Source organism: Cyprinodon tularosa, unplaced genomic scaffold (assembly GCF_016077235.1).
Source record: "Cyprinodon tularosa strain WSP-4 unplaced genomic scaffold, ASM1607723v1 ctg55, whole genome shotgun sequence".
Lineage (NCBI taxonomy): Eukaryota > Metazoa > Chordata > Actinopteri > Cyprinodontiformes > Cyprinodontidae > Cyprinodon > Cyprinodon tularosa.
The window spans coordinates 2,552,158-2,575,939 of NW_024039285.1; the positions used below are offsets into that span (position 1 = coordinate 2,552,158).

General features: G+C 38.1%; 1 protein-coding gene across 1 annotated transcript; it reads right to left on the reverse strand.

Annotated features, from left to right (window-relative positions):
* Window positions 1–22,084: 22,084 nt before the first annotated feature.
* LOC119796437 lies at window positions 22,085–23,565 on the reverse strand. Its single transcript, XM_038304995.1, has 2 exons — window positions 22,982–23,565; window positions 22,085–22,637 (listed from the first exon to the last, which is right to left on the reverse strand). Exons 1-2 carry the CDS (start codon window positions 23,561–23,563, stop codon window positions 22,428–22,430), a joined length of 792 nt encoding a protein of 263 aa, XP_038160923.1. The 5' UTR covers window positions 23,564–23,565; the 3' UTR covers window positions 22,085–22,427.
* Window positions 23,566–23,782: the final 217 nt, after the last annotated feature.

Sequence of the window (23,782 nt, forward strand, 5' to 3'; positions counted from 1 at the left end):
TTTTATGATTTGTTTATATTTGTTTTCCTTAGAGAAGTTTATAATGAGAAATAAAGAAAAAAATCATGTTTCTGGTTGATAGGGCCATTATAAATATGGATAAATAGGTGTATGGTCTTTTATTTATGTAATTACAGTCAGCACATTTACAGACAGTGTTTTTCTGCATGTTGGGGTGGAGCAGTTATGCTCAGTTGCATGAAACAGATCCATAATTTGTAATATTATAATTTAATATGGAGACCTTTTAGTCTGAGCATCCCAAGATTGGCTACATTATAAAAGAACTATTTTATTCTTAAAATGACATAGTGTATATTTTGTTGTTTCAATTTTTTATCAAAAGGCACAAAAAAAAGTGCCTAATCATGCAGCCTTCAGTGCTCTATGATGCAGCAGCACAGAAAATACTCTGACAGTGACAATATGCAACGGAAATTAGGTAAGCAGTTTCAAATCTACACAGCATCTGTCTTCACTTCTGATTTCAGAAGTAATTATTTTACCAATGGTGCACAGCTGTGAGACATTATCACTCCACCAAAGCAGCAAAAAAATTCCAAAGGCACAAAAGACAGACTGAAAGTCAAAGAGAATCATGGTAAGCATCCAAAGAGTGAAGACATTTAGGATTCATTTCATCATGAGATCACAAGCCATCATATAAACATCCTCTATGGCAAAGTAAGTGGGGGGTAACATCTGAACGAGCTGCAGGCTGGCAGAGAGACTGTGAGAGGAGGGGAAGAGGAGTCACTTTAGAGAGGCAAGAATAAAAGGAGGACGGTAAAAGGTGAAGGGAATAGAAAGAGGTTCCAGCCACCCACTGGGTGGACAGAGGACAGATGTTTAATGTAATCAGTTATTGACCTTTTTATTAAATCACCTCTGAGTCACTGCTCAGTGGTATTTTTTTAAGAACCAATTATTACAAGAGTCACCGTTAAAGTTTAGATGAACCTGATTTTATATAACACCAAAAGAAAAATGCAATTTAATGCTTTGTGTAAAATTATGCTTAGATTATCAGAGGGTGTTGTTACTTAAACCTGTCATACTGTTTGCTTCTTTAACTGGCTTGCTTGCAGGTTTGCATTTTTTTTTTTTTATTAGTAGTTACTTACAATATTAGTTTCTTAGTTCTAAGTTTTTTTTTTACATATATTCACTTATTTTCATTTTGTTACTATCGATTACACAAGGATAATGTCCTTATATAATCGAAAGGGCCAAACCGTGGTTGGAAAATTTAGATTTTTCTTTTTTTCCTTCATATATTGGTGTATGCTATTTACTCTCTAAGAAAAATCTTTTTAACTCAGTTTGTTTCACCTGCAAGGCCAGAAAATGTCTGAGTGAGGGGTGGTTGTAGACAAAACATATTTATTCCCATAACAAGCCAATTTATTTCTCAAGGTTTGTTATTGTTTAACCAAAGTGTGTGTAATTTGTTTTGACTTTGACACAACCTTCACAGATTTTTCATCATTATAAGTGAGGGGGACAAACTCTGTCTAGAGCAGAACAAGGCAGACCATGGTGCTGGTGTGATGTTGTGAATGTCTTGTTCTCAATTTACTTAGTAAATTTACTTAAGTAAAATTTACTTTGCTAAGTAAAATCCATCAATCTCCATTTATTTAACTGGACAGTACAGTTGAAAACTTTTTACAAATTGAAATCATTAAAGATATACAATTTTTGTATTGGCTACAAAGCAACATTTAAGTGTTAAATATCTAAAAAAGTGAACTATTAAATGAAGTCCTGAAACAAGAGGCACTGAATTTCAAACATGGAGGGGAAAACTTCTTTGGCAAATCATATTTTCTTAATATATAAATTAGATGTGCAGAAAGACCCAGGATTTGTGAAAAAAAAAAAATATTTTTTTTTTGCGATGTGTCATTTAGCTAGCTGCAATGGTGGTGCAGACACAGTGTGCCTACCATGTACAAATGCCTCAGTCCTTAATGTTGCTTTTCCCATTTCTAGTCCCAGGTCAGTTTCAAAAAACATTGGTCCATATCAAGAAGCACGTTTACTGAAAACTTTTAGGTTTTTTTAACATTTCAGGTTAAAACTATTGGTGAAACTGTTTTCCGTTTCACCAAGAGAGATTACTCAGCCTCTGTTTCAGTCACTGTAGTAACATTCTCCCCAGAGTAAACTTAGAGTTTCTTGTCTCTCCTTCCCTTAGAGCGAAACATGTTATTTTGTGTAATTTTGGGCATAAAAAAAAAAAATCATTCTCTAGGTTGGATACATTTGTGATGATCTGCATCATGATCATGATCTGCCCTGATAGTTCACCTTAATTGTTCATTTCACTCACCTGCCTAACTCTGCCCAGTTTTGTAATTAGCACTCATCTCATCCACCTGCGTCTGTTCCTTTATATTTGGTTCAGCCCGTGCTATCAGTGCCAGATCATTGATTGCTGTCTGTTTGCTTATGCCTGTTATTTTGTTTGTTTAGTTTATTCTTTTGTTCGTGTCCTGGTTCCCGGCGGCCAGTGGAGTGAGAGGGTTTTTTTCGTGTCTGTCTTGTTTCTAATTGTGTCCTAATCCTTCTCTGCGGAGCCCTCAGGGTTTTGGCTTGGAACGCGGAAAGGGTCATTTTTATTTCCGTAAGCCTGACTCCTAGGAGGAAAAGTAACCGCATCGCCCCCTCCTTTCCATCTGATGCTTAATAAGTGTTCTGCTTGAGTGAACTACAGTTAGAATAGATAGCCGTGGTGGTGTTTTTATTTGAAATAAGCTTTCTGATTCAAATGCTGATGGTTTTTAGAGGTTTCACTGAATGCTAATGCTCACTACAGACCGAACGAGTCACGTGTTGCTGAAGCTAACTGATACATCATGAGCTAACCCTCTCTTTGTTGGTTCTCTGAGTAGTTTTTTGCATCTTTGGGTCAAACCTTTGAAACACACCATAACACTTACTGGTAAACTTTTTTTTTTTTTACTCCCTGAAATTCACTGCTGGCAAAAATGTAATTTAATAAATATTACAGTTCCCAGAAGGAATGTGATTTTACCCAGAAAAAATCCTCTTTTAGTGAACTACAAATAGAACAACAGAGAGGAGAGTGCTTTTAAGCACAACTTCATATAAACTTACACATTAACTCCAGCAGCAATCTTCTCCGCCATTTTCCTCTCCTTTGCAGCTGTAGCACTGTTTCTCTGTCTTTCAAACACACACTCCATTTATTTATTTATTTATTTCATTTTTGCATTAAAACTTATAGTTACTGTAGGTAAAATTTGGCACTTCCCATTGCCTGTTGTGAAGAGTCGTTGAATCTGGACTTCACTGACAATGGCTTTTTATACTTGTTACGGACATACTCAACTCTAAGAGGACCTATGTAGAGTTGATTAAAATATCTCACAGCAGATTTTTATGAAACTGAAAACTCATAGTTTTCAATCTTAAGGTAAATCAATTCAGATTTGAGGATTTGAGTCTGAGTTTGATAAACCTGCTTGAAACGAACCACTAGTCTTATTTCTCTCTCCTTTCTCTCTGCAATTTATTTTCTCCCAGATCAATTTCAAAATAAATGCCACTAGAGCCAAAAATAAGAAAGGCTTTTCTGCCACAAGTAGTATATGCAGGTCTCAACCATGCACTTTTTATCCAGTGGGTAAAATTAGCGAGGAACTCAAAACCATTTTTATAGTAAACATAATTCTTAAGGTGCCACTGATATAAGACTTTCAGCATGTGTTGGTAACAGCCCAAATAATCCATACATAGCAAGAAAACAAAACAAATAAGCTCATAAATTCAGTTCTATGCAATAAATTTAAATCACAGGGAAAAGCAATGACCAGAGAAACAAGGTTTGAAAAAGCAAAACCACCAGCTGATATCTGTGTGATTAAAAAGCCATCCTGCCTCTCGTTATTGCAAATGAATACCAGCTGACTTAGTCCAAACTGATTGCCTAAAAAAAAGGTGTCATTACCAAGGTGCCACACGATGTAAATCTCATAATGGCTAAATGTAAAAAAACTTTCTCAAGACTTTTGCAGCATTAATGTTCTCATCATGTTTATTACAGGGGGGGAATAATTATCAGAAGATAATCTAGCCAATTACCATTTGTGAAGAGCTTCAGAAAGCCCCACAACTAGCAGGTACTATTCCACTTGAGGACTTCTGGATAGAGCATATTGACAGGGAATTATTTTTATGTATTTATATCTTATGCAAAATGTTTATATATTTTTTCGTACAATCTTCACCTAAAAGCACATTTTACAGTCTCTATACTCCAGTTAACAATTAATCGATTACTAAATTAGTTGTTTATTTTAATGATCAGTTAATCACCAATAATCCGATTAATTGTTTCAGCCCTAATGTGTCCACACACAAGACTTCCCTTCAAAAGAAAAATCATGTTTAAGTTTGTGTAACGTTTTCTGCAAAAGATTTTGGAGAAGCCTGTAAAATTACTGGGAGAACATAGTCTGGTCAGATGAGAGCAAAATAGAACTCTCTGGATGCCATAACACACAACATTTTGAAATGAAAAAATGCACTGCCCATCTTTCCAAAACACCATACTAATAATTTTTGGAGTTGGGTTTTTGGTTGTTATTTGCATTTGGTACTGAAAAACTTCATATTATTGAAGGCAGGGTGAAGGAAAACATTTACTGAGTCACTCCTGAGAAGAATCTTCTAACATCTAACAGAATTATTAAGATGAAAAATGAGCTGACCTCTCAGTAAGACAATAAACCTTAACACAGAGCCAACGAAACGTATAACTGGCTTGAGGGAAAGAAAATAAAGCTGCTAGAATGGACCAAGAATTCATATGACTTGAATGCAGTTGAGAATCTATGGAAATAACCAAAAGAAAGAGTTCACCTTAAAGATTAAAAGACTGTTTGTTTAGAAGAAAAGGCCAAAATAACACTTGAGCAACGCATGCCAATAGTGACTCCATACGTAGAATTTGGGAAGCTGATGTTATCAACAAACATGTTTGTATAAGGTCTTAAATAGGCTTTTTCTGTGTGATTAAATATTACATATGACCTGATTTCTGGCAACTACAGTAGGTGGGAGTCATAGCTTATGTAAATGGTTTTGGACTTTCAGTCTGAGATGTTAAGGCAATTCTAAAGTATGGGAAATCTGGAAAACTAACTTAGAAAGACTAGATGTTGAGGTCTTAATTCTAATTCCTATGCAAATACAATAAATGTAAAAAAAACATAATGTAGCAGAATCATCAGTTCTGGTACTCGAAGACCAAACTTTTCTGCAAGCTAAGTTCTCGCAGTATTTGTTCAAAAACTTACAATTTTACATCTTATACTACTTCAGCTTAAATTGTTCAAGTCCTATTCCAACAGGGTCAGCCAACTGCATTACACTTTTAAAGTTTAAGATGGCCCATATACTACATCTGGTGTGTTTGGATCCAGTGGCTGAGTCGTCTTAAGGTCAGATTTGTCAGCTGAATACATCATAGCGGGGTGCCGAGGCCTGTTACGCATTGGAAGACTCCTTCTTATGCAGCCGACAAATGCAGTCTTCTTTTCAACTGTTTTGATGGACAGGTCAGTGTCTCCTCCATGGCCTTGGGTATCCCGTGATTCGCTGCAAGGGATACCCAAGCGGAAATGGTGACAAACAAATTGTGCAGGGAAATGGTGACGAACAGTGGTGAAAATTGAAAGTTCAGTTTAATACAATACAAGTTTGTGAAGAGTTTCGTCTGAAATTAATGAAAATTGTTGTTTTAAATGGGTATTGAATCAGATATGTCACAGGTACTGATTGGCTTATTTAAAGGTTTTATCTGACCATGCGCAAACGGGTTTGGTTTTACATTTAAGCACAGATTCCAATTTCTCTGCAGTGTGGGGATTATAAATCTGATATTTGTGACGATACTGTAGTACTGCTGAACCTCATCAAAACTGAAATTGTTTTCAGCACAAAACAGTAGTGACAAATTGCGGATTCATTCTTTGCCTAATTTGTGTTAACTGTTACTGTGGCAATAGAGTGTACGCTGAATGAATGGCGGTGGAGGCTTCAGAAGGCTGGACCTGTAGGAATCCATAGCCAAAACTCTTCCAGCCTCCTTATTTTCATGAACCTCAAAGGGCCCAGTCCAGGTAGACCAGGTCATTGGATGCAGACCCTGAAATGTAACAAAGCCTTAGATGTGACAAGAGCAAGAGCTGAGGCCCATACCACGAAGCAATCTCAACCTAGCGGGAATACTTCCAGCCTATAGAAACAGCGGTACCATGAAGCTGGTTATCAACTTGCTAACTCAATCCAGCTTGACCTGATCATGAATCTATGAATGTAAAGAATGGCGGGTCCAGGTAACAGACCACTCACAACCATAAGCTCAGAAGTGAGAGCGCCATATTTTTCCTGTGAGGAACAAAAACTAATCTTACAGAAATACGAAGAGAAAAAAAGAGTCTGAAAGAAAAGTCAAAGATGGTGGTGACATGAGAAGCCAAATGATGTGGCAAAAGATTGCACACTGCGTAAATGGGCGTAAAGTTACCCATCAGTGATATTTAACATAGACCGCATCCCAATCTCTGCAATGTATATTAAGGAGTGAAGAGGACTTGGCAGATATAAATAAAACACAAAACCATTATTTCATCTGGCTAGTTTAACTTTTTCATTTAATAATTTTTAGGCTACAATGAGGCTGGAAGCTGATGCGATGATTGCATCATATTAGTACAAGAAGTCTGAGTGAAATCATCCTGTTTTCTGAGCTGTCAGAACTCAGTGGGACAAAAAGTAAAAATCTGCTTTTTTCATCTCTGCTTTTAAAATGACAAAAGTCCTCAAATGCAGCCCTAAATATACAGAAACACCTTTATGCCTTTTCTTCTTATATGAAACTTTAGCATTTGTGTTATCATAAAGACTCTTTGCTCATGATCAATGTCCCACTAATCCCCCCATCGGTGCAGCTTTAGTGAAACTATCTGTGTTTGTGTGGTGGTATTGTGTGGGTGGGTGTGTGGGAGGTTGTGTGGGAAAACCTGTATCACGCATATTGTTCTCACAATTTGTGCTCTGATTTTTATTTTTATTATATATGTGTACATATATTATGTACATATGTTTTTTTATTTATTTATTTATTTTTTTTAGCTTCATGTAACAGTTATACAAGAAACAAGTGAATACCATCAGTGAATAGGGACATTTTACAGGAGAAAACCAATACAGAATAGTAAAAGGTTGGTATGTAAAAAAGGAGGTAAAGAAAAATTAATTGATACATTTAAAACTGTTGAATTTGTCAATAACATATTTTGTTTTAAATGCTGTTTGGTATTCACGGTAATTAAATTATTTTTTTTTGGTTCTTTTTCCTTTTTAATTTGAAAGTGACATTATTGTTTCCTGAACACCTGAGTGGCTGGTGGGTGGAGTTTGTTTGCCAGAGCAAGTTACCATGGCAACTTGCCTGGCTAACCAGCTTCATGGTACTCGAAAGTCAGGGTAAAGGCCGAAGCTGTCTCGCTAACTCAGTAATGCTGCTTCATGGTGCAGGCCTCAGCTGAACCCACAGTCGAACCAAAATGAGCATAGCAGTACAGGAGAAAGTACATCACGAATCATGGATTATTATGTCAGAATCTATGATTTTGTCTTTCAAAGAGCAATGCCAAAGAGGAATGCCAACAGCTTTAATTTGTGTACAAATTGAAGCTGTTGCGGTTTATTCTCAGTATGCAATCCAAGTTCTCCAGACTTGTGCTAATAACCAGGTTTTTTTTAACTCAGGTGTGCTAAAACAGGAACATTGAAAAAGTGCAGGACACCAGACCTTGGGGGTCAGAATTGAGGCTCCTTCTCTTATTATTTACAAGATTTGTTTTGATTTCACTGTCATGATCTGGCCAGTTTGCTCCTCCTTAATTGGATATTTCTTTCACATGCCTTTTTCCCTCCCTGCCTCAATTATAATTTATTCCTCTCAACTGTTTCTTGTGGGTTTTATTCTGTTCAGCCTGAGCATTTCTGGCCAGATCATTATTTGTCTTTCTGTTAGCCTGTCTGTTATTTTGATTCCTTGGTTCATGTTTTGGATCCTGGCGGCCAGTGGAAAGAGATTTTTGTGTTTGTCTCATCTCCTGATCGTCCACTGTTCCTCCCCCACTGAGTCCTCCTGGTTTTTTGGCTCTATATGTGGGGAGGTTCAGTTTTTATCTCAGTAAGCCTGGCTCCAAGGAGGAGACCAGTTGAAAAGTCCTGCATCAAGTTCTGGTTCCACGTCCTGTCTCGGCTACCCTCTTCCACTTAGCCTGCCTGTCTGCACCTGACCCTGTCTGCTCCTGTGCGTGACTGCCTGGTCATGCTTCCAGTCCCAGTCAAACTCTAAACCCACCTGGGAGCTCTATGATGCTTGGAAGCCTGGATCCTGCCACCTGTCTGTTCCAGCCTGATGGGGATCCTGTTCTGTCTGTTCCTCTGTTCTAATAATGATCTGGCCAGGAATGCTCAGGTTGAACAGAATATAACCCACAAGAAACAGGTGAGACGAATAAATTATAATTGAGGCAGGGAGGGAAAATGGCAGGTGAAAGAAATATCCCATTAAGGAGGAGCAAACAGGCCAGATCATGACATTCACAGAGGTTTGGATGTGAATAAAACATTCTATTTGGGTGAACATGGTAAAATTAAAAATTATTTTCAAATATGGTTAATAATAATAGAAAAAGTTTTATGAACATATGTACACATGGGCTGGCTGGGGTTGAATTTTAATCGATTTGACAAACATTATGGTTTCAGTGAATGCAAATACAATAGAAATAAAAAAAAATACTACACATAAATACAGTAGGTGAAGTAATCAACTCCTTTGTTTCTTTCTTGAGCTGTTATAAACAGTTAGATATCATCATAGAAAGCAGAACATGAAAACAGAGTATATTAATTTAAATACTGCCCTTTTAACTTTAAACTCAAACTCTCCTGTATGTTTTCTTTTTTAATAAAAAAAAGTATGCCTTTTCTTAACCAGTCGGTATAAATTTACCTTGAATTTAACTGATAAAGCAGATCAAATACTTAGATATACTGTATATGGTGTAAAATTGCTGTAAGGCTAACCTTAATGTTCTGTATTAACTCTGAGATGTGATGGTAGGGCCCTTTACGCAGTGTTTGCTAACCCACTGTACCCATGCTTCTCGGTTCAGTGCAGACCCTGGCTGGCTCGCTCTGGTGACGCTGACCTTGCTTCCTCTAAAAATTGGTTCATTTTGCAGATTTGCTGCATACAACACAAACTTTCTCTCCTTTAGTCATCTTTCTGCTTTCTTTTTACAATCTTGGCCAACTCAGCACACTCCTTTTCCATTTTGTTATTTTCTCTTCTTTCATATTCAGAACTATGGAGCCCCCTAGGGGACATGGGGAATTTTTTTTTCTTTTGCGTTCCCTCGCAAAACTTTTGCGTTCCCTCGCAATACTTTTGCGTTCCCTCGCAATACTTTTGCGTTACCTCGCAATACTTTTGCGTTACCTCGCAAAACCTTTTGCGTTCCCTCGCAAAACCTTTTGCGTTACCTCGCAATATTTTTGCGTTCCCTCGCAAAAGGTTTTGCGAGGTAACGCAAAAGTTTGAGGCAGCGTTCCGGAACCAGACGACAATGGAGCAGACAGTACACTCGTGTGTGAGTTTTGTCGATTTTTATTTTGAAATTGGCCTTCAATATAAGGAAATTCAGTCTCTGCTTGCCAAAAAGCACGGGTGTCACATCAGTGTGCGACATATAAAAAGAATACTTAGTGCAAGAGGGCACACTCGTCGCAACTATTATGCCGACTTGGCAAGTCTGGTGGAATTCATCAGGAGAGAACTTCAATCCTCTGGATAGCTTCACGGATATCGTTGGATGTATTCTAAATGCAGGCAACATGGACTTCGTGTAAGAAAGGAGGATGTCCGTCTGATCATGAGAGAATTAGATCCAGCCTGAGTGTCCTCCAGGCAAGCCAGACGTCTTCAAAGAAGAAATTACTTCTCAAAGGGTCCGAACTTCATTTGGCACATTGACTCTTATGATAAACTGAAGCCATTTGGCTTTTGTATTAACGGAAGCATAGATGGATTTTCACGAAAGATTATCTGGCTCAATGCATACACCACAAATAGTGATCCCAAGTTGATAGGAGGATATTACTCTGAAGCAGTAAAGCGTTTGGGAGGGTGTCCGAGAGTTGTTAGAGGGGATCTAGGTACAGAAAATGTTTATGTCAGAGACTTCCAGAGATTCCTCATTCCCACTCAGCCCAATGACCTTCTTGAAAGTTACCTGGAAGGAGCAAGCACTGCAAATCAAAGGATTGAATATTGGTGGCGCTTTCTGCGTACGGAGTGTATGGAGTTCTGGCTGTCCTTGTTTGCTGACATCAGAGACAATGGATTCTTCGATGGGGAATTTCTGGACAAAAGCATTCTACAGTTTTGCTGCATGGGACTCATACAGGTGAGTTAATTGAATCAAATGTAATATTTATATGATGGAAGTCAGAAATGCATGAACATTAAAATCAGCATTAATGGTATCTGGGCAAGGTGCCACTGGTTATTTATGGCATTCACTGTCTAGTATTCTGTTCGTACAAAACTTGAATGTCAGGCGGACGCTCAATTTCGTCACCTAGGTGCATACTTTCATCACATCCTTAACTTTTTTCTGAAAATGGAAACAATGCACGACGAGCGCACACCCATAAACAAAAGTGATCTTTTTTCTACAAAGAGGAGTAAATGTCTCCGAGTTTATCTGTAGTAAATTATGATATGAAATAAAGCAGTTCTCTAGCTGTTCTATCGTGGTCGCTGTTCACGCATCTGTGGTGCTGAAAATGCACTGGTGTCATAACACGAAAGAGCAGGTAGAACCGTGAGATTTTACACTATAACTGCAACAAAGAATCATTTTGACAGTTGCATTTAAACCTCTAATATAATTAAGATACAATAAATTGGCTATTTTTTTTAACCAAAAGTGAACTATTTTTAACTCAGTAGGCGTTTAAATAGGCATCAAGTTTCTAACTGTATCAAAAGTCAAACTATAAGATGCCAAAGTCATTTTTACAATCAATAAGTCTAAAAAAAACGTATCTATAACAACCAACTGTATGAATGACAGTTCTAAACAGCAAGTCTGAAATTACGTAAATAGACATTAAATAGCAATTATGATATATATTTTTTAAAAAGTCAGTAATATTTGCAATGTTTATAAGAAAATTTCTAATTTGTGGCCAACACAGTTCACCTCTCTTCTCCTGGTGCAAGTCCTGCACAAAGCTTTGAGGACAGGGTAGCGTGTCTCATTGAGAGATTGTGATCCTTCACCATAAATCAAATTACTTAAAATATCGCTCTAATTACAATTAAATTTACCTCCGAAATGCAATAATCTTCCTCCACATTGCTACATTAACAAAAAATACACCAAATAAGGACCAACTATTAAGGACAATGACTATGCTCAAGCCTTTTTTTCCAGCTTAGGTTACCAAAAGTGTACTCAATTTTTCTGTTTTATTTGTTGCAGGATGAGCTGGATTACACAGCACAAGTATGGAACACACACCGCATCAGGCCATCCAAAAACTTGCAAGTTCCCAGCGGTCGGCCCAATGTTATGTATGCTCTACCTGAACTGTACAGTACTATAGACTTCCTCACTCCTGTTCAAGTTGAACATATTCAACTGTGTAGAGATGCATGCACCTTTCGGCAGACCATACCATGTGATTCATCTGTGTATGACATTTGCAATGTTTTAATGGCAGAGTATGGCCTGATGACACCATCAGATCCATATGATTCTGTGAAACTGTACATGTTACTGAGAGATGCCATTAGATCATTACTATGAGTATTGACTGGAAAGAGCCTGCTATGTTAATAGGGTTCCAAATGTCTTAAAGTAAGCTGGTGGTTTTCCATAATCAGATATCAACATGCATTCTAATTGTTAAACTTGAAAATCAGACACTTTTTTTGCCTCTTATTAAAATTGAAGCAGAAAACTAAATTGTCCTGAGAACATTTCTCCATTTAAGAAGTCCTGATGTGTTTGATTTGTTTAGCAAAATACCAAAATAACAGTTAAATTACATTTAACAGCTGTGGATAAATCAAATTACTAAGTCTTGAAAATACAGTTCATAATTTACATAAAGCACTGGAAACAAATTGCATCATTGTGTAAACATTTATTGTCAACATTCACTGGAAATTCAAACATGTAACAAAAATAAAAACTTTGCAAGACAAATGTTACAAATATTACTTCATTTGTAAGAATAGCTTAAAACATTTTGGCCCTTCCAATAGAGCAAAAAACAGGAAAAAAAAAATCCACAGAACGGTCACTAGAAAATCGAACTTGGCGGATGTTACAAACCTTCTGAATTTTGTTGTGTTTTAAGTATTATTCTTTTTACTTCATTGCATTATCCAACCATCTAAATAAACTCTGAATTTCGAAACCTACTTCAATAAAGAGAAAAATACAGCAACTGTACTGCTCAAATATTAGCATGAACCTTTAGATAAAATTGTCAATTACAAGAAAACTGAAAATTGTTTGTTCTTTAATTTAATTCCTGAACATTGGATCTTTAACATTGGATTGCTTTAGAACATTTTAAAAGCAACACATCTTTTTAACCAGTGTTAGTATCTTATGTCGTCAACATTGTGCATACCAACAGAAAAGAAAGGGTAGAGAATGAATTTATCAAACTCTGAATTTGGTTGTATTGCAACCATTTTTCTGTAAACACCTGGACTATTAAAACATTTAAAAATTTAAGTCGAGTGTCAGAACTTTATTAAAACAAATGTGAAAGCCAACTACTGGTCTATTTGCAACAGGAGGTTATTACAATTCTGGAAATTATACAAAATTGGAAATTTACCCTTTGGTTTTCTGTGCCAACAAACCTTTTGACATTGCAGAGCTTTTAAGCCTTGAAAGTAGAATACCACTAACAATCACACAGCTTCATGAAGATGGTGTATGACAATACAGAATGATGGTGTTTATTTTAGCAAATATGTCAAGTACCTTTTAAATCTTAAATAATATCCATCAACATGAAATTGCTTGCCAAGATACTGTCAAACTCTGCTCTAAATTCCGGGTAGGAACTGTAAGTGTAAGGCACATCAATGATTGTTCCACATGTGTGTGCAACAGGTCTTCTCCCAAAACCTGTTTCAGCATTAAATGTCACCTTATTTTCTTCTGTGCATAAAACAGAGGACCCTGTGCAAAATCGCAAGAATTTCTCTAGTTTGCGCTGATCTGCATTCCTAATGTACCTTTGTAGGTAAGTGAATGTTGTCTGCTCTTTCTGTGATAGGGACAAAGCCTCTGTTTGCAGCATGTCAACTACTTTTTTGTTTGTTGCTTTTTTGGACTTGTATAAATGAAGGACATCAGCTGGATGAGACAGATTTAATGCAATGTCTTTGAAAATTTCTTTAAAGCAATCTATGATATACTTTGGTTCTTGTAATATGACTTTATGAGCCATGACTTGTATCACTTGCTTGATATTTTCCCGACATGGAATGCTGTGAGCCCCCATCTGTGAAAACAGATCCAACAAATTGTCCTCCTCATCCTCTTCCAGTACACCATTGAGAGCCTTCTCAATGGTACTTCGCTCGCTCTCCGACAAATACTTAGAAAAGGAGGACATCAAAACTTCTTCTTCTACTGCTTGAAGACCAAGTACAGAGGCAACTATGAATGCCTTGCTCCCAGAAAGCTGTATACACATCTCTTGACACTCCACTGTTGTCCACAGCCATTTCATTATTAAATTCCATTTTCAATTCTAATTCCATTATACTTTTGTCCATTGTTGGATTAATTGTACAAGTTATTCTACTTTAATCATATTATACTTATACATTCATATTTACACATTTGCATATTCCTGTAAACTTGTATTAAACAAAGTGTTGAAATGTTTCACTTGCTGTCTTTCTAATGCTTGTTATTAGTGTGTGCAGATGGAGTGCTGGCTGCTCAAGGTCAGCAAGGAGAAAACACGGGGAAATGCACTCACTAACACCGGAGAAAGGAGTGAAAGCTCTTATCTCATGATATTGTATGATGTGATGCAGAACTTCTGGTTCCGACTGGCTTCACCCTTCCCCCTCCCCTTAGCAGTCGGAACCACATTGTAGCCAGGGCGTTTCCTTAATAAAAGCTTGGTAGAGAGGAGACTTTTTCAGAGTGGTTTAGAGAATTGTAACTGAACAGTCTCTGATCACTCTCCTTGCAAGTAAATCATACTAAAATTCTCTGTGTCTTCCTTTGTACAGGTTACTGCATAAAATGTTTGGTGTTTAAACCTAACATTAATTGGTCCTTCGAGCCGGATTGCAAGATACCCGACGACCCCCAGCAGGTAAGTGAGACCCAGTGCGGCCGCAGCAGAGAGACCCTTTACGGGACTGGTCTCTCCCTTACAAGCTGGGGTCCGACGGTTGAAGCATTTCGAGGACGCAGAGAATTGTGAGTAGTTTTTCTTTTAATAAGGAGTGAGTGAATTATTGGAAGAAAAATATATAAAAAATATAAAAAATTTATAAAAATATAATAATATAAAAAAAAAAAAAAAGATAGAAGTGAAGGGCGTGGGGTCACGAGATTCCCCTTTTGAAGTCCTCTCAGCGTGGGGTCACGAGATTCCCCTTTTGTACTAAAACCCTGACAATTCTAGACTCTATCAGGTAAAACAGAAATTTTAAAACAGTTAAAGTCCGCGGGAGGGCAGGCTCCCCTAGTTTGTAAGGGCAGGTTCCCCGAGTTGTAAACTAGTTAAATTCTGCATAGTATAGCGGCGTCCTCTGTGTTTAAAATAAGGTAAAAGTTAACTGCGCAGTGTGTGTGTGTGAGTGTGTGTGTGTGAGTGTGTGTGTGTGAAAGGAAATATAGATATCACTAGATATCTGTATTTCATACCAAAAAGACAAGGGTTAAATGGTGAGCTTTTGTGGATGTTTGTAGACAAGAAAACTCCACCTGTAAAGGTTGAAGTGAGTTTTACCACAAAAAGTAGTTGATCACCATCTTGTCTGAAGCCCCAGTGTTTAGAACACGACAGGTGTTGAAAACCCACTGGGCCCAAATTTAGTTCAGAATGGGAAAAGGGCAAAGTAAAGAAAAACAGAAGTTATTAGAGAAACTCCAGTGCAAAGATTGGAAAGCAGTCGAAAATGATGACCCATCAGCGTTAGAGCCATTGTGTCACTGGATAAAAACTACGGTTTTAATGGCAAATTGAGCACCACAAACATTAAAGATTTGCAACAAAAAATAAAAACAAAAAGCAAAAATAAAGACACTTTGATGGCAAAAGAAGGTTACATGCAAACCATGGTCTGGATGAAATTGGCAGGTCAGAGAGAAGAGGGAGAGCGCAGAGTTAAGAGAGAGAGAGAGGAGAGACAAAGAAAAGAGAAAGAAGAGGAAGAAAGGGAAAGTGAAGAAAGAAAAAAGAAAAAGGAAAGATCAGTTATGTTTCATAGAAAGGAGGATGATGAGTACGCAGGGCCCTATTCTAACCTGATACATCAAATACATAATCTCCCACCAATGGGAGGTGCTGCCGCTGCAGCCGATCCCTCAGCTCTCTCACCCACGGGGGATCCTCCACGATATACTCCCCCACAACATGTAGAAGCACCATTGAAAATAGCCCCTCCACAAGCTGATACCTCCCAGGGATATATTACTAGGTCCAAAGGTTCTGTAGGGGATTGGTCAAAAACTTCAGCGACAACATTTAATGACATTCTGTCTCCACGGACACCCCGAGTGATGCCTGTGAACCTGGAAGGTGAAGGAGCAGTCCTCACGCTTCCTTTAATAGAATTACCAAACCCCGTAATTCAAGAATGGGTAAATCGTCACCACATAGAGATGAGTGGTGCAACACTCCAAAAGTATATAAATCACGCCCTGCATGCAGAGAAAGTCATAAAAAGTAAAAAGAATAAAAATAAAGAATCCACTGTGTTTTATCAGGAGGAAGAGGACACTGTGTTTTATCAGCAGTCCAGAGGTAGGGGCCGAGGCCGTGTAAGGGGAAGAGATTTTGGATCACGCTCAACTGATAATTCCAGAGCGTGTTGGTCATGTGGAAAAAAAGGCCACATAGCTAGACACTGTCAAAGTAAACCACAAAAGCAGGAAGCTCAGCATGACTAGATGAGCAACCATTTTCTATTAGAGAGATAGAGGGTGAAAATATGGATGTCTTAAACCTAGAAGATTTGTTTTTTAAAAGAAAAATATAGACCAGAAATAGTTCTGATGGTCCAGGGCACTCCTGTTAAATTTTGTGTGATACAGGAGCCTGCAGAACCACAATAAAAGAACCCATACCCTTGCACATACCCATCGTAAAGATGATTTACCTGTAGGTCCATATTCAGCATTATTACAGCAAGCACAAGCAGCTTTACAGCAAGACCCAAATGAACTTGGTGCTGCTGCTGCTTCTGCTTCAGCCCCAGTCTTGCCAGCTCCTAAAGTTGAGAATCTACCGGCTTATTCTCCTATGCCCTGCACCTCCACAAGGGTTACCCGTTCTGGGGGACCTGTGGGGGCTTGGTCAAAAGATATGGGGGGAGGCTTAATCTCCCCACTGCCAGCCCCTGAACCCAAACCTGAAATTGAGTGTTTCCTTTAATTGAGCTGCCAAATCCTTTGGCGGGTCAGGGGCCAGCTGAAAATCCATTTTTTCCTGTCATGATGGTCTATAGGCAGGGGCGGATTTAGGAAATTTGGGGCCCTGGGCATGGATGGGCAGGGGGCCCCCCCCCCTGACAAGAAAACCTATAAAACAGTCCCATTCTACAGATAGAGAAATGTTAATAGAATAGACATTCATTATTTGTTCTAGGTTTTGTCCCTCTGTTCTTGTCCCTTTTTCCTCTCTATTTATTAGCCTTCTGATGGCATTTTAGCCAAAGCATTTAAAACAAAAACATAATTAATATGCACAAATAAGGATTAGTTGTATTAACTATACATGTGAATAGCACCCCAACAGTTTTCCTGTGTGACAGTGGTGCATGCAGAACAACTGTTAAACAACAAATTCCAGGTGCTGGCCAAGGACCTGAGACTGTCATAGTCTGATTAGCTCAAGGTCATTTAAAGGCTGTGCAGGAGATCCAGCTTTTGTGGTTGAGAGACCCTGAAGGACTCTCCTGCCGGCTGTCTGTACTGACTTTACCTGAATGTCCAGTTAACCTCTTAGGCAGGGATGCTCTATGCTTTGTTTAGATAGAGGCTGGGCATCCCACATTACCATTATACTCTGGACTTTCCCAACAAACCTCCTTTAAACATCGGAGAAGCGCTGCTTCAGGAGGGAAGACAGTCTGTTCAAATTGTACAGCAGTCCATGGCCCGAATGACCTACATATTACCATGTGGCACAAAGACTCTCCAGGTCCTGATAAAGACTATGAAAAACTTAATTGGATAAATAATAAATAAATAAATAAAAAAGGGGCGCTGCAATGAAGGATGGCACCCGAGGGCGTAGGTTTGATTTGAACTTTGGTAGGGACACTATTGGTCTGGTGTCATTGGTACTATGCATTATGCATGCCTTTCTTTTTTTTATGCTTGATATGAGCATCAGTACTGATGAGAGGAATTCATTGTTTAAAGAGAAAAGGAGCATTTTGCTACATTAATAAACATTTTTAAGCACTACACTAACTAGATGCTGTTTATCAATGTTGGAGTATCACCGGCTCTGATGAATGTGGAATTAGGACTGTTTTCCACTTTGTAAATGATTTCATTTGAACAACTGAGACAGACGGTAAATACAGTACTTTCTTCTGAATATATAGAATCGTGCAGAGTTAAACCCCACTCTTATATTTTTACCTACTATGCTTCATTAAAAATAATAACTTCACTATGAAAGTTGAACATCTGGGCTGTAGTTACTCTGTGTTGCCCATCTCATGTATTTTATCTGTGGCTGAAAACATGAATCAAATTCATTGTTTATTTGCATATTCGTAAAAAAATTTAGTGATTCATCATTAAATGGAGTATAGAGACTCTAACACATAATATACATGTAAAATCTGGCTTTCCCCGACAGAGTAACCCACTTGGATCAGTAATCATACCAAAACTGTAAAATAAATTTATAAACATTTTTGCAAATACGATTATAAAATGTTTTTGTCTGTCAATACTTTCTGTCCGGAGCTCTTCAGGAGGAGATGTTTTGGTTTCACCTGGTTTAATGTCATTAGTAATCTTCTTTACAGAACTTTTGGCTAACCAATTAATCGAAAGAATTAACGATAGACTGATCGATTTACGAAATAATTGTTAGTTGCTGTCCTAATTTCATCGTAACATTGTATTAAACATAAAATTTCTTATTAAATACATGTGAAATGGGGATGACATTCAACGAAACAAACATGTTAATCAGCCAAACTATCTTAAAATCCATAATGGCACCTATATGTGACCAGAACATAAACCAATCCTTCCAAATAAAAAATTCTTTGAATGAGCTGCTATATTGAGTCATGATTTTACTCATTTCTCAAACGGGGGGATTGTAGGATTGATTGAGCATTGAGCATCATTATACAGCATATGGATTTATATTCTATGCAAAAATTTTGTAAAGCATGTCTAATATGTGCTAAACATAATCTTCAAGGAAATTTAAGACCTAAAAAGGTGCTTTCCCTAAACCTATTTATCCTTTCAATTCTGTTTGGTTATAATAGATTTGTTTTCTAAATGGATTGCAAGAAAGTGATAGTTAGATCAGATGAGTAATGAGTAAAATCACTTTCTTAATTATTCTGTGGAACCTGACCGTACTGCTTAGCACTCTAGTAATTCTACTGTGGTACCTGTTATAGAATACACATTTGGTCTCCTTCACCGACCTCCAGAGGAAGTCCATCGTACAAAGGGGGTTGTATTTTTTAGCATACAACCATCTCAAACTGGTGAAGGTTCAACAACTCTGCCGAGAGGTCATAGGAAGTAGACCATTGTGTAAAAAGATTACCCATAGAACACTTTTTGAAGTTTGAACCTAGATGATGTTGTGATTATTCATATTAGTTTTGTCTTTAGCTCTCACTCAGGGCAAGGATTTTTGTTGCCCTCATGATCCAGTTATTTGTAAAAGGGACGTCTATCTCTGCTATAACTCTACTAGAGTAATCAGTTTGGTGACTATTCCTTTTCAAACATTCTCGCAAAGATTTAAACATGACCCGAGAAATTGGCACGGTTATGATTTCTACCTATTTCCTCGCGTAGTTCAAAGAACTCATAATGGTTGGGGAGACGTATTTAGAACCACTGGACAGTGGAAAAAGGGATCATATGGATGGACACCTTTAGCTAAGAAATGGATGAGTAGAATATCAGGGTTCACTGTTAACCATGCCTCCAAAGTTTTCACTATGACAACAAACTCCACAGCAGAACCCCTTGAGAAGGAAGGCTGTTCTTCCTCATTTCTATGTGCACGGTCTAGTGGAACCGATCCATGTTGGCCTTTGTATTTGTTCCCCGTAAATATTACACAAGAAGGAGATGAGATACAAGGGATTCTTACTTCTGCCCAAGGTGAACAGATAAAAATTCAAAATATTAATGGTATGAATTGTTTCGAGTCATCACTGGAATCTCTGGGCAAACAAACAACTGGCTTTTAATGGCAGAACAAGCAGCTAAAACAGTGTCTAATGCTTGTCTTGTGTGTATGGGAGCTAGACCGCTGTTACGTGTGGTTCCTGCTACCATAACTCCTCAATGTCTTCTAAATATAATGAATTATACGGTCCCTACTGATAATTGCACCTATTGGGATAAGATCTATCCCCTGACCAGAGCTGAGAAAAACAACAAACAAAAAAAAAACAAAAAAAAAAAACAATCTTTTTGAAAAAAGTAGCTGTGGCAAATTTCACCTGTGTAAACAGGACCGGAGCGGGCCCAAAACTAGGCACACTAAATGAAACACAATGTGCAAGTATTTTACTGGTATCCACCTTTTTTAAACCTCAATCCCGCAGCGACATCTGGTGGTGGTGTGGAGATGACAAATTGTTTGACAAACTTCCATGTAACACCACTGGATTGTGTGCTGCTGTCACTTTGATTTTACCTGTTTCTGTTACATCACTCACAACGGATGAATTGTTAACGACTGCAAACAGCATTTTACCTCACACAGAGCATACTAGAAGGAGGAGGGCATCTGAAGATGCATGGAGTGGAGATGATCCTACTTATATTGATAGCATTGGTGTACCCAGAGGTGTTCCTGATGAGTATAAACTAGCCAATCAAGTTTCTGCAGGATTTGAATCTTTTTTATGCTGGTGGTGTACTCTAAATAAAAATGTAGACAGAATCAACTACATCCATTATAACGTCCAGAGGCTGGGAAATAAAACAGAACAAGGCTTCTCCGCCGTCCATGAACAATTGTCAGCTACCTCTCTGATGGCTTTCCAGAACCGTATTGCTGTTGACATGTTGTTAGCTGAAAAAGGTGGTGTGTGCTCTATTTTTGGAGATCAGTGTTGCACCTTTATTCCCAACAACACCGCTGCAGATGGCAGCCTCACAAAGGCCCTTGAAGGCCTTCGCTCTCTTAACAGCAAAATGAAAGACCATTCTGGAGTTGACACAAAAATGTGGGATGGATTTGGAGACATTTTTGGTAAATACAAACAATTGGTGCTTTCTATTTTAATGTCTATAGCTGTATTTGCCGCCATCTTGACCTTATGTGGATGTTGTTGTATTCCATGTATTAGAGCGCTGCTAAATAGACTGATTACCAATACAACCCATGAAAGCAGAAATGTATGCCCTCATGCCCACTGAAAAATACCCATCTGATGATGAAGACAGCGCAGAAGATGAGATCTCTTTGCATTTTCCTGACTTTTATCCTAATTCCAATGATATTACCAGTAACCCACCAGTTTAAAGTACCTCTGAGTGTACCCTTTTACAGCTAAAACATGATTTCATAGTTGAAAATCTGAAAAGAAGTAACTACTAAATGATAAAATCAATAGCTTAAAGTGAATAAACAGGGGGGAAATGTTGGATTAATTGTACAAGTTATTCTACTTTAATCATATTATACTTATACATTCATATTTACACATTTGCATATTCCTGTATACTTGTATTAAACAAAGTGTTGAAATGTTTCACTTGCTGTCTTTCTAATGCTTGTTATTAGTGTGTGCAGATGGAGTGCTGGCTGCTCAAGGTCAGCAAGGAGAAAACACGGGGAAATGCACTCACTAACACCGGAGAAAGGAGTGAAAGCTCTTATCTCATGATATTGTATGATGTGATGCAGAACTTCTGGTTCCGACTGGCTTCACCCTTCCCCCTCCCCTTAGCAGTCGGAACCACATTGTAGCCAGGGCGTTTCCTTAATAAAAGCTTGGTAGAGCGGAGACTTTTTCAGAGTGGTTTGGAGAATTGTAACTGAACAGTCTCTGATCACTCTCCTTGCAAGTAAATCATACTAAAATTCTCTGTGTCTTCCTTTGTACAGGTTACTGCATAAAATGTTTGGTGTTTAAACCTAACATCCATGAACAAATTAAGAAGGTCATCTATGACCATGGCACGCCGGACATGTGCATACCTTGGTTCTTTGGGATGTACTACACCTCCAGTAGAAGACTGTAATGCATCATTTTCTGTTGAAGGGATCATGTGTAATACAGCTGTTTGTGGAGCCTGGAACATAACATGAACAGTACATTTTAGTTGTCATATTCTTCATAACATAACCAAGAGTTCAAAAAGAAATAGGATATACATTATAATTTTAAAAATCTTTTGTTTCATTATACAAAGAACTCTAAATTTTATGGAAGGTTGTCAAAACAAAATGAAAAGCCTTATAAAACTAATTTAGGAACTTCGTGACATTACATAGGTGTAATCTTATTTTTATTAAAGCAAACAAATCATATACAGAAGCAAATGAAACCTTAACACAAAACACTTACTTCTGAAACGTTTCCAGCTTCCATCTCAGGATGACTGTCTATCATGGGAAGCGTAGAAGCAAGCTCACCATCACCATCATCTGACCTTGACCCTATTTGAACTACTCCAGAATCCTCCATCTCATCCAGACCATTAACGCTGTTGAAGTTGGCCATCACTGTTTCGGTTTCTTGCATTACCACTGGGTTTTCCATACTATGAATTCCATAGAAATACTCAGTTTCCTGGTTTGAAGGACCAGGTGTTGAATGCAAGGCAGGATGTAAAAGTTCCACATCATCATCTAATGACATACACAGGATCATGACCTTCAGTTCCATCTGGTAAAGCTCTGTGTTGTGGACTCAGCAATGCTTCATCTGTGATAAGGTACTGGCTTGAGTGCCCCGCTTCCCCTGAGGTATAGCCTTGCAAAGACTTCATTGAAGTTAATGGCTCAGCAGAAGGGGCAGAAGTTGAGTGTTGAGCAACTCTTCCAACATTGGGAGGCTATAAGGAAAAAAAGAAGAAGAAAAAAATCATACATAGACATCCATAAGATGGTGATGTCAAATAATACTACATCTAGATATATACTCTACAACAGGGGTGTCAAACTCCAGTCCTCAAGGGCCGCTGTCCTGCAGTTTTTAGATGTGCCACAGGTACAAAACACTGGAATGAAATGGCTTAAAGACCTCCTCCTTGTGTAGATCAGTTCTCCAGAGCCTTAATTATTCTATTCAGCTGTGGTGCAGCAGAGGTACATCTAGAAGTTGCAGGACACCAGCCCTTGAGGACTGGAGTTTGATACCTGTGCTCTACACCTTTTAACAGTTTTGCTTAGATATTACCTGTTCAAAGAGATCATTTTGGTCCTCGGATGAATGCTCCAACTCCTTTGTGCACAAATAAAGCCGTACCATTTTCGATTTAAATTGTTCATATAGTTCTGAAAGAGTACTGTCTAGAGGTACAGCTTGTCTTTTAAAGTCACACATGCTAAGTGTGAAGTCCATAATGGAGCCCTTTGATGATAGTCCACCAGGAAAAAACAACTCTTTTGCAGTGGTCATGACTTCTGACACAGTGGTGGTTTTCTCCATTTCAAGGTGTCTGGTTCCACCTCCACATTTAGACCTAACTTGGTGAAAATCCCCGCTTTGAAAGTGCAGCCATCCCACTTCAATTCTGCGTTTTGATTTCACCGCGTTGCTGTTTTTAGGCTTTGCCATCAAGCCAGAATTTCCTACAGATGTTTGCTGGGGTACTTCGACATGTCTTTTGCTCATCATCCGCCTTGTTTCAATTGTTTGCCTAATTCTGTTTAAAATGCCCTCCTTGTCAAAGTTAGCTTCCATTCGTCGACAAAATGATGCAATAGCCAATCGGTCGCCATATGAAGGAATGTATCTTGAAAATTCTTTGTCCGTCATCACACAAATTACCCCTCTATCAATCTGCAATTAGATGTGAAAATGTACAGATTACAAGTACTTTTAAGTAAATACTGTGCAATACTTTTATATCACATCATATACGATTGTATAATGTTTTGCAACATGCTGTATTGCAGGGGTGGGCAATCTTGATCCTCGAGGGCCGGTGTCCTGCAGCTCTTAGCCGTCTCCCTGGTCCAAAACACTTCATGAAAC

What these genes read in the sequence shown, in the direction of transcription:
- LOC119796437 (XM_038304995.1), bottom strand. Translation starts at nt 23,563, where the DNA reads ATGACGGACAAAGAATTTTCAAGATACATTCCTTCATATGGCGACCGA. An exon ending in AAAATGATCTCTTTGAACAG is followed by an intron (nt 22,638 to 22,981) that starts GTAATATCTAAG and finishes TTTTCCTTATAG; the next exon opens with CCTCCCAATGTTGGAAGAGT.